The sequence below is a fragment of the Chrysemys picta genome, chromosome 4 (assembly GCF_011386835.1).
Source record: "Chrysemys picta bellii isolate R12L10 chromosome 4, ASM1138683v2, whole genome shotgun sequence".
NCBI classification, from domain to species: domain Eukaryota; kingdom Metazoa; phylum Chordata; order Testudines; family Emydidae; genus Chrysemys; species Chrysemys picta.
Window position 1 is genome coordinate 140854061 of NC_088794.1, and position 18668 is coordinate 140872728.

Sequence of the window (18668 nt, forward strand, 5' to 3'; positions counted from 1 at the left end):
TCCTCTAAAATAGCAGCTCTTCCAGTTATCATTCTTTTCTGAGATGATTCAGCTATTGGCAGAAATAACCCAAAGAGAATATGATTTTGGATCACGTGAATTCTTTGCATCACATTTAACATGATTGTTGTTTCAGGTATTATCTATTTGTGGACAGAAATGTTTTTCTCTAATTTCATAAAGCCAAGAAAAACAGACTGGTGAGTGGTTTTTTTGTTTGTTTGTTTGTTTTTTTAACTTGGTAACTCAAGATTTTTAAAGCTAACAATAAAAGTTATTGGTTTCAGGCCCCTATTTCTCAGGAAGAAATATTGCTATGGGAAGTCCCCATAGGTCAATTAGAAATCTCTGATGAATTTCACTGCTGACATTTGGTCTCCTTAAAGTGGAGTTATCTTTCCCTTCTTATTTCAGGTACTGAACCATTTCAATCCATTGCACATTGACCAACCACCTCTTCTGCAAAATCTGTATTATTGTATGTATTACATATGTAGGAAAGATACAGTACATATATACTATATATAAGGATGTGATATGCATGTTGTAAACTGCAGAGCCATACAATTCATTCATTTATCATGCACATTTAACCATCTTATATGCCTTTTGGCCAATAATTCATCTCCCTGGGATCAGATCAGATCTGATCTATTCTGTTTTGGTTCTTAATGTTTCTCTCCTATAGCAGCTTCAAACAGTCTCCTTTTGGTTAAAAATAAATAAATAAATAAATAAATAAACGCTTCAGAGAATATTTCCTTATCTTCTCACCAAATATGGAATTTCCTCCCAAAGTCCCACATCCCAGGATGGAAAAGTTTCACTCCTGCCTGAGTAATGTTTTTCTAACCATAAATATGACACAAGATTATTATCTGTTATTTCATTGCCTTGCAGGGATGGAAATGCAAGCTTTATGCCATTGGAAATAAGGGGATTCCTATCTTTCCAGTGGGACCAAGCATTTGGGGCCTGATCCAAAGTCCATTGAAGCTTTGGGTCAGGGCCTTGCTTCCAGCCCTAGAAGGCACCGTGATAATGGACTTCTAAAGTTGAGGCTCTTTTTTATACATATATAAAAGCTATTTTAGGTCATTTTAGAGGCTTTTATGTCTCTCTCTGAGTCCTGCACAGTTGGACTGATATCTAAAGCATCTGGCTTTGCTGGCAAAGGGTGTGAAATATAGTCCCAATAATGGCTTTTCTAAATCTATATTGCACATTACATCAAAAATAACTACATTGAAGATAGTTAAGGTTGCAAATTCAGGCACTCAGAAGTTAGGAAATGCCAGTATTAACATTGGCTGTGCAACCTTAATTCAGCCCCTTTGTGTGCATGCATTACCGTACAGTCTTTAATTACATGAGCATATATTATTTTTCCACAGGATCTCTTGCCTTATTCAGTGCACCAGATGGATGGTGCTCAAGGGTTCTGTAGTGAAGGTCACTGTTGTTTGTAGGACCCCTGCTTCATTTGTTGCAGAAGTTGAAAAGTGTGTAGTGAATAAGGCAGGGGACTGCAGGAAAAGAAAGGATAGTCTCTCGGTTTAGGTAGTTGAATGACACCCTGGAGAACTGGATTCCATCCCTGCCTTTGCCACAGAGTTCTTATGTGATGCTGGGCAAGTCACATAAACCAAAATTTTCACAAGTGGCCACTAATTTTGTGTTCCTTGTTTAATGAGTGCCCAGCCTGAGATGCTTGGGGTGTCATTTGCAGATGTGCTGAGCTCTCACAACTGCAACTGAAGTCAATGGGCATGGACATACAAAAATGGTACATACTCTTTTTACCTTGATCTCTCCATACCTCAGTTTATCATCTGCAAAATGGGGATAATAATATTTCCCTCCCTCACAGGGGCTGTGAGAAGATAAGTTTGTTGATGTCTATGAAGCCCTCTGATATTATGGTGATGAGCACTGTAGAAAAGTCATGAGGAAGTTAATAATTCTGTCCTCAGTGCAGGGTTTGGATGGTGTGCAGTGAATATGGCATCAGGCCACACATTGATTAAGTATGAAAAGAACTATTGACTAGTCACCCAGTCATTGAGCACCATCCAGCACTAGATGAACTGTGGACGACAACCTTAATTCTAGCATTTTCTAACTCCTGAGCGCTCGACTTTGCCACCTGAACATTTTCAAATGCAGTTTTTTGTATGTAATTTCTGCTTCTTTTTGTTGTTCATAACTAAAGTGGCTAATGGGGAGGACCTGTCACCCCCAATGTTTGTATTCATCTGGCTTTAATTTCATAACACAGTGAGGTCAGCGATTCATCACAGCAATGCCTAGCGCACAGCCCTAGACTCTCATAATTGTGATGTCATAGTGGTCCCTTCTGTCATTATCTATGAATCTGTCATCATCTAGTCTGTCCTCCTGCATAACAAGTCAGTTTTACCATCACAAACGTGTAGCATGCCACAATTTAACATCATACAAGCACCAATAAGGAGTGTTATTGATATGCCAACTAAATCACTGTCACTGAGAGCTGGATGAAAAAATGTCACCCAAGTTTTTTTTCTGACAAAAATGTTGCTTTTTTACCACAACCAACATTTTTGAATTATTATAAATAGTTTTGCTTTGGAAAGCAAAAAATAAAATAAAAATCCCACTTTTTGTTCCATTTTTATCCCTCTCCCCTTTCTAATGGGGAAAACTTTTTTTTAAATAAAAGACGGAGAAATTGGTATTTTTTTTCACAAATGATTTTTTTTCTAAAATTAAATAAAAGAAAAAATGCTGGTTTTTTTGTAGAAAACCAAAAAAATATATATTTCAAATAAAATACTTTATTTCAAAAATGTTCATGAAATGTACTTTTAAAAAAAACAACTTTATGAGCTCTTCAAAGGATATGTATTACACTACATCCGCCCTGTCCTCAGGAAGAAAGGTTCTTAGGCTCAGACCAGATCTATATGCTCTCCATGCTCCTGGGGCACGGCTGCAGTGTAGAACAGCTCTGAACAATGCTAAGTGTGTCCCACCTCTCAGTAGTGCATGTGTAAAAATACTTTCATATTTATGTGGGTGGTTTCTGCCTGGTGCCCAGACAGCTCCAGAGGAACCTAGTTCACTTAGTTACACATAAACATTGAAAGCAAAGGCAAAATTATGAATAGATTAAAAAGCTCTTCTTTTGGTAATGACTGAGAACTCATTTGAGGGGGAAAAATCAAGGAGCATCTTATGAGATATATAATGCTGGCCATGTGCATTCCTTGGTTTCCTCCTCCTCCTCCTCTCAGAATGAATTTGTGCCAAAATGAGAGAGTTTTTCAATTCGTATGGTAGGTATATAGAAAATAATTAAGCAGATTACTTGAATGAACAGGGTTTCCTACCAAAGGTGACATAAAAAAATGGAGTCTGGCCTGCAGCTGGTTGAAAATGTGCCTCGTTTTGTTAATTGATGTTTATGTAAGTGGAAGACTATGACCAGTCTTTTGGTCCATGGGGTCTCTAACTGGATTGGCTGCAGTGCCAAAATAATAACTACTCTCCACGGTAACATAACCCATTCTCATATGGTGTAGATATTAAGGGCCAGATTCTCAGCTGGTATACATTGACTTCAGTGGAGCTACATACATCTATACCAGCTGAGGATATCTCCATAATACTTGACTGATGTGCACAAGGGTATTTATGGAAATGTCATTGGAGGGGAGTGCTGAGATCTGAGCTCATGTCCTAATAGTGATAATATAAAGAAATGAAATGAAGTGATGGAGGAAGAGAGGGCAAGAGGAAGGAATGGTACCCTGTGATGGGGTGTTTGCCCCATACTGGCTTGCAAGGGGTTAATAGAGCCCTAGGGAGGCTGTGCAGGAAGTAGCCAATAGGAGAGGGGCTGCGAGGAGTAGCCAATCAGGGCACACCAGACCCATATAAATAGAGCCACAGGGCACAGCGTAGTCAGTTACTCCCTGGGACTTAAGGAGGGAGGTCTGGGTGCCATGCAGGTGGAAGGAAGCTAGCATCCCGGAAAGAGCAGTGCTGGGTAAGAACTGGCTGGCTGTTAGGACCAGAAGTGGCCCAGGGAAATATACTGAATTGGAGGGGAGGCAGCAAGTGGCTGCCATCTACAGGGTCCCCTACACTCGCCACTGGGAAAGCAGGAGCAGAGATTGTGACCCAGCTGGAGGAGACATGAAGAGGACACCGTGGTCCTTGGAGTGATGTGTGTCTGGGAGCAGACGTGATGGTGGGCGAGGCCCCACCGGGAGAGGGCATACCAACCTGTGGAGCTAATGCCAGGAGAGTTGGCAGGAGGTGCTAGTGCAGTGAATGGAGCCCCGTCAAATACCCCTTCATTTATGTGTCCTTATCTCTTGTGTTATACTTAAATTGTGAGCCCTTGGGGAAGGAACCATCTTTGTTCTGTGTTTGTACTGTGCCTAGCACAATGGGGTCCTGGTCTATGACTAGGCTCCTAAGTCCTCTGGTAATACAGTAATAATAATATTTACTGTTCCACTCCAATACTCAAATGTTCTAATTCCTTGGTTCCTTCCTTTTGGAAATATTTGATTTTTTTTAAAAGAATTTTGAAATTGACATCTTTTTCTTAAACCAGAATTATTGTATTTAATTTTTTAAAATTCATGATTCCCTGAACCACAGGATTTCAAGTGGTGGTGCATGAACAAACTGGAGGGCATGATTTGGATTAGCATTTTTATGGCAGGAAAGTATATTTGGAACTCAAATGAATTTTCTGTCCCACTTAAAAACAGGCAGTTGAGAGAGACATTTTTGACTAGGAAGGAAAAGGGTTAGCAGGCTCTTTCCAGATTACACCAATCTCAAATCTATCTGACAGCTCACTGCTTGCTAGTTTGCCACTCTGTTTCCAACTAACAACCAAGTATAATTTAAAGATCCCCACAAGATGACAGAAGTCTCCTTTGCCGTTTGCTGTCTTTCACATCAGACCTTTTCTTTTCAAGGTTATCTTTAGACTTACTGAGCAATTCAGGACAGAAATGAGATGCCAGAAGCTGCTCTGGAGGGCACCTTAGTTAAATGTTTGAAGGAAGGCTCGGGTCCCACCATGTACACTGTTCTCTTCCTGTCCTTCCAGACAGTGGTGACATTTAAGGATTTATCCCTGGAGCCTGCTCCCCTCAAAAACCTACAGTCCAATTAGTGCCGCTGAAACTAGAGTGGTAGAACTACTTTTTAAAAAATGTGGTATTCAGAATTGGATGCCTGAAGCGTAGCAGATGGGCTGAATGTTGGACTCAATTGCCATTTTAAAAATGTTGAGGAAAAGTGAAGTAAACATAAGTGGAAAGGGAAAGCAAGCGAGGGTGTGGATCCAAAATTCAAAGAGCTGGCTTTGTTTTCAGAAGTGAGGAGTAAAATAGATTAAAATAAATAAAAGAATCCAGATTGGGCTGGAAGCAGAGTGACTAGAAATATTATCCAGCTAGGACAGTCAGTTTGGCTATGCATGGGTGCACCCAAAGGGCCACCTTACATCTCCTTAAAGAAACAGGCATGGAGTACTCCACATGCCAATTATTAGAAGCCGACTTTTTCTATATCTGGGGCAGTGCTCACAGGGGGCAGCTTTTAAAAAATCATTCCTGGAAGGACAGCCCCTGAACATTTCAGCTGTGTTTTTGAGGAGATTAGTCTACTGAAGGTTTGACATTTTGGGCCTGATTCTGTTCCTGTGCCAGTTTTATGTTGGTGTGATTCCACTGATTTCATTGTAGCTACTCCTGATTTGCATTAGTGCAAATCAGAACATAACCTGAGTTTGGATTTTCAGCAGTCCAGGTAACTATCTACTAGGCTGCTACATGTATTGACAGGACACTTGGGGCTCTAAATAGTAGACTTACGGGTTTCAGGAAGAAAAGGCCCCCAATATGGCATGTTTAGTTTTAATCACATTAAAAGTTCAATTGATTTTAGTTAGGCCTTGATCCAGAAAACCAAAGTGGCAGAAAAATTGAAAAGATTCTGATTAGAAACAGGATGTTTGCTCTGGAATAATCTCCTAAAGGGAGGCACTAGCACTTGAGTCAGTGAGAGTGAGCTAAACACTTGAGAATATTCTGTAGGGTATCCTTCTGTACTGGCAGGGATGGGCCAATACCTAATAGCTCCTCTCCATCTTTCTTTCTGTGATCCTATATAGTCTGAAACGATTTTTAAAAATTAGCATAAGCGGAAACAATAGACACACTGCTTTCTTCCAGGGTCCCTGCCACATTCACAGGATTTTATTCTCCAATCCTTTTCAAGTTATTGTCAGAATTACTATATAACTTATGATCATGCTGGAGGGGGAAACTGGAATTGGTCAAGAGCATAGAAAAGCATGCACAGCAATTAATGTGCACTCTCTCACCACACACTGACTCATCTGTTCCTCTGGGACTCTGATGTAGGAAAGGAGAGATACGGTAGTGCTGGATACCAAAATAAAATAAAGGGGTTGTAGATGGCCCAGCTGCCTCCCTCTCTTTATGCATAACCACCCACGTGTGGCCAGATTTACACTTTATGCTAAAACATTGCTCCGTGTCACAGATCATTATCCATGTTGCCAGTTTTTGTGATTTTTGTGATTTTTATCTTTATTGGTTGTTTTTTTTCTAGCACCAGCTCATGGGGTCATGTGAATATATGAGAATATCAGCTTTCATTTGTAAAAGCAAGTGTCTAGTGCTCACCTCATGGTTGTAGAGAAAAGCATGAAAATGTCAGTCCCGAGCACCCTAGGGGCTCAAAAGCGAGAAGGAACCCCAGATATTATTTGTTTAAAAATTATAATTTTTAAGCTAATTGAGTGATTGTGTGTACCTGACTCATAATTTTTGAATGGTTGGGGTTGGCAATATTGCATTATTTTTTATAATTTATATTGGAATAGTGCCTCAGTCACACCTGTTGTGCTAGGTGCTGTACAAACACAGTATAACACAATACGTGGCCCTAAGGCATTTATTATCTGGACTCAATTCTGCCACGACAGCTGCAAGGTATCAGATAACTTTTAATGGCTAGACTGAGGACCACTTGGGGCAGAACACTGACAGACAGTGAAGGAAAATTGATACTTAGTTATGTAATTATAAAAATTAAAAAAAGTGTGAATATAAAAATGATATGTATCTGAGTCTCCCTGTCCTCCCAGCTTTTATATCTTAATGGTCTTGTAGATTGTAAACTGCCTGGGGGCAGGCACCATATCTAGCACTGTTTATACAGGTCCTAGCCTACCAAGGCCCGAGTCCTGATGGGGAACTGCTGGGTTCTCATGTAACTGTAAGTCATCATAGATTAATGTTAGCACAAGTCTTATAGTTGTGGTTATTAGGTTTATTACTTGACCTGAAGCTCTGTTTTTTAGTGACTTATACAAAAAGTAGTGATAGGCTGGGGGCTGTTTCCCAGTGATACAATAGTACATTGAAAAAACCCAAATGCAGAAGACATTTAAGGCCAAGTTCTCTGGAGTGGTGCAACTGCGCTGTGCCATATTGCTGACATAACCTGACCATAAAGCCAGTTTTAATTGCTATGGGATGGGTGATGGGAATCACCCCAGTGTAAGGCTGATGTTTTATTCTACCCTTTTGTGCAGCATCTTCACTCCTGCTCCATGCATTGTGGCTGCACCAGGGTGCCAGGCCCATGGCCTCATGTGGAGGACTTCCCCTATCAGTTATAAACCTAGTTCAGGCTGATCGGATTTGCGGTATAAAATCGATGACAGTCTCCCTTTAAAAGCAGGTCTGTCGGGGCTTATACAACTGCCATTTAAAGAGCACCGCACACAGGAGTAGGAGGGAAAGGTATGGGTGCTGCCCAAACCAGATACCAAGGAAGAGCCTCACCGATGTAAATCGGGCAGTTTGCCCCATTCCACAATTCACTAACAAGAGGCAACAGGGTACATGGGAAAATCTGGGTGCAGGGGCAGCAACCTCCAAGCTTGCTAGGAGGGGCCTGGCTGATGAGCTGGGAAAGGCTGGAGAAGGGGGTGTGTCCTGTCCTGTCCTTCATCCTCAGCTTTCCTTTCCTTGTGGGTTGCAAGTTTTGTTTGGATGGATTCCTGGAGGTTTCATCACATGATGTAATCTCTAATTAAAGATTAATGTTTAATTTGTAGAGACTCCAGGACAATTCTGGAGGCTTGGCAACACTGCTTTCTTTCCCCCAGCCTGCAGCCAGCTCCTGCCCTGCCCCAGGACCGTGCACATGAGTGAAGCCCATCATATACTAGGTGCTAGCAGGCTGATGGCAGGGAGTAGCTGCCAGCCAGGTTTAGTCATCAGACAGCAGCCAGTATTTCTGCCCATAATGGTTTTGGAGCAAGACTGTCTCTCTCGCTCTGGGACACGCTGAGTTGGCCTGGATGGCTGCCGGGGTGTGTGCCTGTCTGTGTACTGGAGAAAATAGACACTGCCCATCAAGGCTGGGAAGAGATCTACACTTGTTCTTGGCTGGGGGCAACGGCGAGGTGGCAGCATTTCCCCTCTTCCTTGGAGCCTGGTTTCTGCTCAGCCTAGGGGCGTTTAAACCTCGCCCTGGACGGGAGGGGCGGGATTATAACCCTTTAGGCCAGGAGAGTTTGTGGGCACCTTCAGCTAGACGAGTCTGGGGGAGAGATGGGCTCTTACCCACCCCTGTCGCCCGGGAATATCCCATCCCAGGGCGCAGGTAAACCAATCTGTAGCATTCCTCTGACCCCCACCCCAAGTGCCTGCCACAGGGTCGGAAGCCGAGGGTCTTTTCCCGCCGGGAGGGGGGCGAGATCCCGTGTGTGTGTCTCTCTCCCCCCGGACCCCTCTCAGCCCCAGCTGTAGAGGGATTCGCCCAGCCACGGGCACAGTCCTGCTCCGCATCTCCCACGCCACGCGCAGCCCCGTCTCAGCGAGGGAGGCTGCCCCTGCCCCAGCCCAGCAACCACGGGCTGGGCGAGTCCCTCCGCTTTTATCCCGCGGCAGAGGTGGCCGAGGGAGGATGCTCTTGTCTCCCTCCGAGTTTGCTGTTGCGGGCGGGGACTGCAAGGGGTTAAAGCCCCATCTCCCCGCCTGCCCCGGCTCCGGCTCCGGCTCAGTGGCTGACTCCTCCCTCCCCCCATCTGCATCTGCATCAAACGCCCAAATCTCCTGAATTATTCAGCCGCGCTCCCCCGCCCCCTCGCAGGACGGAGCATCTCCCGGTAACTTTTAGGCAGTGGGCAGGTCAGCGCTGCCTCCAGTCCGTCCCTGCCAGGAAACCATCCCGCCGCCCCCAGCCAGGCAGCATCCTCGGCAGAGCGCCCTGCCTCCCGCAACCCCCGGGCTTTATGCCTCATGCACCTTCCCGCCCCCCCGCAACCTGCACCGCCGGCGCTCGGGGGCTTTGAGCGGCGCCGCGTCCTGCCGGCTGCATCCCCCGCTCCTCTGCGCGCACGGGGCAGCCCCAGCTGCTCGGGGAGCCACGGTCCGGCGGAGCTAGGCAGGCTGCGGGGGGCTCCGAGCCCCGCTCGCTAACCCAGAAGCGGCCGCCCCGCGCTGTCCAGGGTGCGGGCCGGGGGCAGCTGCAGCAGCCCTTTGGGGCCAGCGCTCCCTGGCTGGGGCGGCCAGCGCCTGACCCGGCTCCCGGCTTGCTCCAGCGCAGCGGGGAGCTCCCGGGGAGCTGAGCGCGCGCTGTTCCCGCCAGGCGGGCTCAGGCTCGCAGGGGGCGAGCTCGCGGGACCATGCTGGCCGCCGGCGGCGGCAGCAGCAGCAGCGGCGGCCCGGCAGGCGCGCAGGCGCAATCTGCCCGGAGCCTGCGGTTCCCGAGCCCGGCGTGCGGCACCGCCACAGTCTGGGCTCCCCCCGCCGCCCGAGCGCTACTACCATGAACTGCTCCATCCTCGCCGGAGCTACTCACCGGCACTGGGCGCGAGACACCTCCCCGGCTGCCCCCAGCCGCCACCGCCGCGCCCCTGCCGCTCCAGAGCCCGGCTCTGCAGGCGCAGGATGCCGGGCGGCAAGAGAGGGCTGGTGGCACCGCAGAACACCTTCCTGGAGAACATCGTCCGGCGCTCCAGCGGTAAGAGCTCCCCGGCACCTCACCCCCTGCCCGGCCCGGCCAGGGACACCCCGCCCGGCCCTTTCGGGGGGACCCTGCCTTGTAGATCAGGACCAGAGCGGGGGAAAGTTAGTTGCTGCTGGGCTAGGTTATCATCGCAACTTTATGGTGTGCTGGGTGTCTTTAGACTGGATGCAGCCCGCTAGCCACGGGCATGCTCTTAATCGCCGTCCAGCGATGCTGCTGGTCTGCTTGGCACAATATGTGGCTGGGGAAAGAAGCCCGAATACATTTGCTTTTCAGAAAAACCCTCTGACCCTCATCAGTGCAATAGCGAAGAAGCCCCCCCCCCGCCGATTATTTGTATCTTCAGCAGGTGAAGATCAGAGAGGAATAAAGCCCTGATTTGTTTAGCAGCTTTCTTTCCTGTTAATTTAAGGAATTTGGTTAATTCCACGTGATGCCTGAAGTTCTTCGGGAGGTTTCCTCATCTAGCATTGGTAACTTTAGCTCTCTAGCTAAAAGAGTGTCCCACACTGACCGCGATAATAGACACAGTTGACAAATTAGAGAAGATACTTTTATTGTAAAATTGTTCAGCCACCACTTTCTGTCTTTATTTAATTAAACTGAAAAAGTGTATGTTTGTGAGTGTGCATTTCCACGAACAGCAAACTATGCTGTTAATTTCCCATAAAAATAATTTCTGTAGAGAACATAATTTACCTGTAGTTGTAGATATCTGATCTATCCAGCATTTGCTGTTCTTCATCTGGTACCCCCCCCCCCTCCATATAGCTTCTTTAGTGCATGCCAACTTTATTATTATTATTATTTATTATTAATTGCATTTAAATACTTTGAGTTTTTGTGAACTGGTTCTGTGAATAAATAATCAAAAACATATTTTGAAACTATATATTAACTATATACTTAATTCATTCTATGTCTTTAAAAATGGGTCTACCTAAAGGCGCACTTTTTATCTTTCTTTTGTTGTTCTGTGGTCTAAAGCTCATAGAGTTTTGTAACACTTTAACACTAATTTTTGTTGCAAAGGTGCTGTTAGGATTTACAGTGACTTGGGTGGTGGTAATCCCGTAGCTGTGCAAACATGCCGAGTATTGTCTGCAGTTCCACACCCGCTGACTCCTCTGTTATATATATATATATATATAATGACAGGATTGTTGGTTTTCAAAATTCCATGGCCATAAAATTATTCATTGCCTCTGGAATCTATTTTACCCTTGCAGCGCATTAGGAAACACGTTCAGGAATATCACACATTAAAATAATGAAATGGGTACAGATCATCCCACCAACAAAACACAGATGATACTTTGGGCTAAACTCTGACCTCCTGCTTAGTCTTTACTGAGGCAAATTTCTATTGAAGTGAGTGGGAGCTTGTATGAATAAAAATGGAAAAAGGACCTCAGAATTTGGCCTATTGATACCATACAAAAGTTTAGATCAGCAACGTGATGGCTAACACTGACCATTTATGTGCTGCCAATGTCCGCGTTAATCTAGTAACATGAATCAGAAAGAGGGACAGAGGAGAGGAAAGTGATTTAAAAAATTGCAGAATGTATCATTAACACATATTCTAATGTTATCTGAAGTCCAGCTGAGCAGTAGTTCTTTCCATGCCTTCAGTTGCGCTGTGCTAAGTTCATTTCATATTTCTGCCTTAAGTGGTACAGTTTGTTGGGTTTGACACTGATGTCGGATGAAGAATTTGGAGGCTGATTCTACGCCCATTGAAGTCCATGGGAATTTTGCCATTGCCTTCAATGGGAGCAGAACTGGGACCTAGAAATTGTTGGTCAAAGAATGTTGTTCTTGGTTTTAAAATGTCAGCTTCATAATAAACCAGCAAATATTTTTATCTTTTTCTTCCTCTTGTATTGCCGATATCAAATGCTCTGCTTGGCTGCTGATTCCGTGTCAAGTTCTATAGCGGTACGATCACGGGAAGTAGGGGTCTCTTGCAACAGTGTACTCGCCAGAATTTTAAATGAAAGATTAAATAATACGGTTGTATATAGCACCTTTCCTCTGAGGATCTCAAAGCATTGAATGAATTATAATTACACTTCACAAGCAGATCAAGGAGGTACAAATAAGCATTAGCATCCCATTTTAAAGATGAGTAAACTGAGGCATGGGCAGTTCAATTGTTGTGCCCAAGGTTACACAGGAAATCAGTGGCAGGGCTGGCAACAGAACCCTTAATCTCTTGTTCTAATTAGGTCACTTGGATATCCTAATGAAAGTTTAGTAAGGCTTAAGGTACCAAAAAAATAGAAAAGCTCAGTAGGTTTTTTAAATTGTACTTTTAAAAATACTTTATTTTCCATCTAATTTAAATTTGACCAAAAATGGGAACATGGGATTTGCCATATGGGATCAAACCACTGATTCCTCTAATCTGCCTCCTCTAGTGGCTGATATCTGATGCTGGAGGAATACAACAACTTTCCATAATGCACCAAGCCAATTGTACATTGATGGATGGGTTGGGAATGTCTTCCTAGCTCATGCAGGTAATCAGTTTTATACCCTGAAGCATGAGATTAGATTATTTTTATTTCACTTAATGACTCACGTTGTCATGGTCATAACATTATTCATGCTTTTTGGAAATCAGCAGCACTATTGGATTCCATGACATCTTTCATTAGCAGTTAGTTCTATATTGCATGGGCCATAATGAATGGCTCTTGAGTGGGCCAAATCCTGCTCTCATAGTCTTGTCTGTAGTCAGTATAAGGCAAGCAGGACTATACACCCTGTGAAGTAATATTGATTTTTGTTTATTATATCTGTACTCACAGATTTCAAGTCACCCTTCACTGTCACAGAACAGAGTAAACAAAAAGGGCTTATTTTTTTATTATAATCTTCAATATTTTGAATATCTCAATCTAGTCCCCTCTAATTTCTTTCTAGGTTAAATAATGCTATTTTTGTTTGTGATTTCTCATCACATATTAAATCCCATCAGACTTCTTTATGGCCATATATTTTGATTGAACAACTGAACATTTATATACAGAATTACAGTAATTTTATAAAGTTGACATTCATGCTGACTCTGCCTTTTGACAGTGGGAGTTTTGTGCACAGATTGAGTGTGGTAGATAGACCTTGGTGTTAAAAACAGTCATATGGTTGATTTTAGCATGAACTGGAAACTTTCTGTTTAGGAAGCTCAAGAACCTTTCCCTTCCCCCAGTTTTGGTTACAAAATAGATTAGACTCAAGAGACATCTCATGAAAAGAGTGAAAACGCATATACAGTACAAAGAAATGTATTGGCCACTGTGTTTCCATGATCCATATGCTGGAGTGGACTTCCAGAAACCCTTGGTTAAAATTATACCCCCCAGTTGAAAAGTATGGGAAGATCTGGGGTGACCTCATTTATTTCTGGTAGCATTATCCCCCCCCCCGCTCTGAATTCTTCTAAATCAGCTTTGCCAGGGGTGACTTTTCATCCTGGAGCTTGTAGAGTACTTTTGAAGAGCCAATTATTTTGCCTTTTGGACAGCACCAAATTGCTCCATCAGGTAGTTTGAAAAGGATTTCCCAGAGGATGGTAACTCTGGGCCTCTTCACAAATTGTTCATCCAGCCACAACTGATATTGCCTAAGCTAGTCATTCTGCTATACTATCAATGTACTCAGTCAGTACATTTTTCAGGAACAAAACAAAACAAAAAGCCCATGAAGGGCCTGATCCAAAGCCCACTGAAGTCAATGAAGTCAACCCACAAACAGGTTCAACTGACCTGTTTGTGCTTTGGGCCAGGCCCCGTGTACCTGTGCTTTTTTTTTTTTTTTTGCCATGTGTTGATGCCTTCCCCCTTGCTTATGGTTATAAGAAACTTGAAGTAAATGAGCAAATGAATAGATTCCCCGGTTCGTTATCCTTTCCCATTGTAAGCATGCTAATCCCTGGTAAATGAGGTTTCACGTAGGCCTGGTCTACACTGGGGGTGGGTGGGGATCAACATAAGATACACAACTTCAGCTACGAGAATAGTGTAGCTGAAGTCGACATATCTCGTGTCCTCACGGCGCGAGGTCGACTGCCGCCGCTCCCCCGTCAACTCCGCTTCCGCCTCTCGCCGAGAGAATTTTTTTGGGGTTGAGAGTACTGTGTTAGAACAAATCACTGATGTTTTCTTTTACCTTTATTAGAATTTGAGGTTTTGAAAAGGACTTTTCTTTCTTAGGGCAAAATCTTCCTCTCAGCTCATCACAGTAGTGCATACCTTTGGTTTTTTGGTTCCCCAAAATGTGCAGAGCTTCCACTGACATAAGCACGTGAGATGGGACCTGGATCCAGACATCCCACAGCTTTGATTCCAGAGCTGAAGTTTTCAGCTCCAGCCCATTTCTGTACGACACGCAGGGAAAGCAAAATGTTGAAGCTGAGCACCGAGTTGAGCTGTGTCAATAAAGAGAGGAGAAATTTGTCCTCGCTGTCTATCTTCTCCTTTTGCATAATTCATGAGTAAAGTCCAAAACCTGTGTTTAGGACACAGTCTGGTTACATAAAAATGTACAGGTTTGTAACTAGTTTACTCTGGGACTTCTCAGCAGGATGCAATAGAAAGCAAAAATAGTTTGCAGGGGAGCAAGCCCTACTTTAAAGACCAAGAGTTCTAATTACCATTATTATTTATTACTTCTCTTGCATTAACACTTAGAGGCCCAATCAGGAGCATGGTTCTGTTGTGCTAGGCACTGTACAAACACATATGAAGACTTGGGGAGAGAACTTGACTCCACTGCAGGAAGTGGGAGTTTTGCCATTGACTTCAGTGAGGCCAGGATTTCACTTTGGTTTCTGCCCTGAAGAACTTACAATTTAATGCCACAATCCTGCAATCAGATCCATAGGGACCTTGTTCCCTGATGGGGCACTGTGATGTCAGGGGGGTTCCACATATGTGAAAGGAACTGCCCCTTGCAGAACCAGTTGCAGGGTCTGGGGCTAAGAAGACAAGTGACACTCAAAGGGGGAGGGGAAAGGTGTACGATCATATATGTAACCTTTTATATACATTCATTTTAAATATTGAAAATATATATACGTAAATCGGTGTCAGCTCCCCGCTTCTGTCCCTCAAACTATCCATCAGGAGTTGTCTGATGCCTTATAAGTCTGATAAGGGAAAAAACTCTCAATAATTAAATGGATTTTTGTTTGACCTCTCCATTCTGAAAATTCTTTACGACAAGTTAGTAGAAATACTAGGGCTGAACACCTTTCACAAGTACCTAAATTCTTAAGCACAAGGGCTATAAACCAGTGGCCAAATTAATCTGTGGTCTAACTCGTTTGGCTACATTGCAGTCAGGTCACTGATGAACTTGGTCTAATACATTTATTATAATTAGTGGATCATTTAGCTTTTGAAATGCACAGCGTTACTATTGAAATATCCAGATGATTACAACTGGAATTTGATTAAATTCTTGGGTTGCATTTATAAGTCTGCCTGAGGATGGATTTTGAATCTGAACTTATATAATGATTGCAGTAAATTGTTGAGCAGTGCTGTCTATCCCAGACACCCCCTTCTTGCCCAGGAGACTGTCCTTTGCTGGGCCCGATCCTGAAGCCTTAAGTGCCTGTGACTCCTGTTGAAACCAGGGGGAATTTTATATATAAAACAACTACACCTTTTCAATATTTATAGTGTTTTTTTTAAAAAAAATAAACGTAAAACATTTGATCATGAAAAATGGATACCAATTTAATAGTTTAGAAATGCGTACGTACCATTTTGTTGGCTAAGGGAAGAGCTAGGTTTTTTCTACTGATATTTGATTGGCTGGATTATAATGAAGATATCTTTTATGTTTGTAAATACTTTTTCTTTCACGTTACTGACAGCTGGATTCTGCTCTGGAAGAGGGATTGTTACCTCTATTCAGGGAGAACAGCATTCAGTATATGTCACAAGAGGGCGCTCTAAGTGTTATTGCATCTACAGATGGGTGTTTCAATCTGAAAGAAAACAGTAAAATGAAATTATTGCCTTTTAGAGTAAACATTTAGTTTGTTGTTACTGGACGAGCTATATAACGAACAAGAAATGTAAGAAAGTTAATTGAATGGGAAATGCATGTAGTTTGCCTACTTTATCACTGTATTACTTGGTGGCTAGCCAGCATTTAGTGCCTGAAACACAGGATTTTTTTAAATGAATAAAACATTATTTTCTGTTTGATGGGAATCTATAAGGGGTAATGTTGTGGGCTAATAATTCTTTCAAGTTAAACTGCATTTCAAGAAATTTGTTTTGACAAAAGAGTTATGTGGTTTTCACGTACTTGGGAGCTTGTGTGACTGACCGACAATATTTTGAAAGATAAACGCTTTCAATGGGTATTAGGACCCAATCCTGCAGTCCTGGCTCCCAGTGGGAGGGAATCTCACTGGAGTAAAGGGGAGTTTTGCCTGAGTTAGGATGGTATGATCAAGTTCGGAGTTGAGCTCTACCACGTGGACCTGAGAACAGTACACGTTTGAAATTACAAGCCTGATCCTATTGACTTGTGAGCAATCCCAGCCACTTCATTAGGAGTTTTGATCAAGTCAGGACTGCAGGATTGGGGCCTAATGCCTGGTGTGCAAGGCATTTAGCTTTCAAAACATTGTCAGTCTTTCTCACAAATTAGAGTGTGAAAATCAGACATCATTGTTCTTTCTCAAAACAAATTTCTTGAAATATAAATACATTGAGGCTAGTGGGACTGCTCACATGGGTAGTTACATGTGTAAGTGTTTTCAGGATTAGGTCCTATGTACATCTAAAATTAGGGGCCAAGATTTTCCAAACGAGGAGACTAAAGTTGGGATCCTAAATCCATATTTAGGATCTTGCCTGAGTTTCAAGAGTGCTGCACACTCAACAGCTCCCTTTGCTTGTAATGGGAGAGGCTGGATGCTCAGCACTGATGAGAAGTAGGTAGGTCCCAAGAAGGCCCTGGTCCTGCAAATATTTAAATATGTGCTTATACACATGAATAGTCTCATTGACTTTAATGGGATGCTCACATGCATAAAATTAAACATGTCTTTTGCAAAATTCGCCTTAACTATGGATCTAAGATCCTAAATTTAGGCTCCTATTTTTGAAAATCTTGGCCCTGGGATACAATATTTTGTAGCACTATAAATGGCAAAGGAGTTCCCCCCACCCCCAGGTTTTGCTCTCTTGTTAATTACCATGTAAAAACGTACCTTAGTGGTATAAGATGGTATAAAAGATTTCCATTTCTTACATAACTTCCAAACGCCTTCACTTTCAGCTTCTGCAGATTCCATAATACTTTCAGATAAGTGGCGATTAGTAGCAAATTAGTATTTATTTTTGAAATACACATTTTCATACAAAATAGACCAAATCCTGCTTGCCTTCCTCTTATGAGCATTCCCTTTGAATTTAAAGGGACTACCCAGGTAAACAAGGCAGGCTGGATTTGGTCCAATTGCAGTGCGCATAATTTTAATAGAGAACCGTCTCATTGGACGTTTTATGGGTAGTTTGTTGATGTCTGTGACATGTAAAAAGGTAACTGGGAAAGGTTTGAACTAATGTAAATCATTTAGGCTATGTCTACACTACAGCCTATGTAGGCAAAATTTATGTCGCTCGGGGTATATATATTCCACTCCCCTTGGCGACATAAGTTACAGTGATGTAAGTGTTTGTGTGCACAAAGTGCTCTCCTGCCAGCATAGCTTATGCTGCTTGCGGAGGTGGGTTTTTTTATGCCGACGGTATAGCGCGTCTTCACCACACGTGCCTCAGCAACGCTGTACGTATAGATGTGGCCTTAGAAGGCAAGCAGTGTAAAATCTATGGCCATCATGCAATAAAATAGCTTCTCAGACAACCAAGGGGGACAACCTGTTTTCTTTATTGATGTAAACACCTGTTGAGGTAGGTGGGAAATTTGTCTCAGTAAAGAGTGAAGTATCAGAACATACATGAGACTAGGCCTGTTGTGTAGCAACCAGTTTAACTTTTGAATGTTTGGACAATAAGTTAAATGCAGATTATAATGTTTTCCTTTTAGTGTTTGCCTTGGAAATTGCTGACAACTGCCATGCTCATAGCTGTCATACAAACTACATGGTGATAATACAGTGAAACATATATCTGTGTACCCAATTTTATAATTTTTGATGAGCAGCTTTTTTGGGGCAGGGCCATGGCTTGTAGCACAATGGTGAACCAATCATGAGTTGTCCTCAGTTTGCTATTGTAATATAAATATTAACAACAATAGTACAAATAAATATCTGAAGCAGGAAATTGTTCTGTGATGAATCTGTCAAACAGATCTCAGGAGTTAGGTTTGGATGAATTTGAAAAGACTGACATGATTCTACATATTTAAAAGGCAGGAGGGAAAAACAACAACACTGTATTAGAAAATGTAGAACGACCTTTACTGTACAGATTAAGAATGTCATAAGGAGGTTTGTGGTATCAGCGTAATGGCTCATCTATAGCACCATGCCCAAGCTTGGCCCCCTGATTCTGCAAACTGTTCCGCATGGAAAGACTGCTGCACCTGCA

At 43.1% G+C, this 18668-nt stretch overlaps 1 protein-coding gene across 2 annotated transcripts in view; it reads left to right on the plus strand.

The window, feature by feature from the left end:
• The first annotated feature begins 9537 nt into the window (after positions 1-9537).
• KCNH5 (potassium voltage-gated channel subfamily H member 5) overlaps positions 9538-18668 on the plus strand; it is a 223105-nt gene continuing 213974 nt past the window's right edge. Inside the window, exon 1 of one of the 2 annotated variants that reach the window (XM_024105172.3) lies at positions 9538-10074. In XM_024105172.3, coding sequence (XP_023960940.1) covers positions 10002-10074 — 73 coding nt within the window. In that variant the 5' untranslated portion in view covers positions 9538-10001. The remainder of the gene's footprint in view (positions 10075-18668) is intronic. The other variant, XM_005285878.5, reaches the window with a different exon arrangement.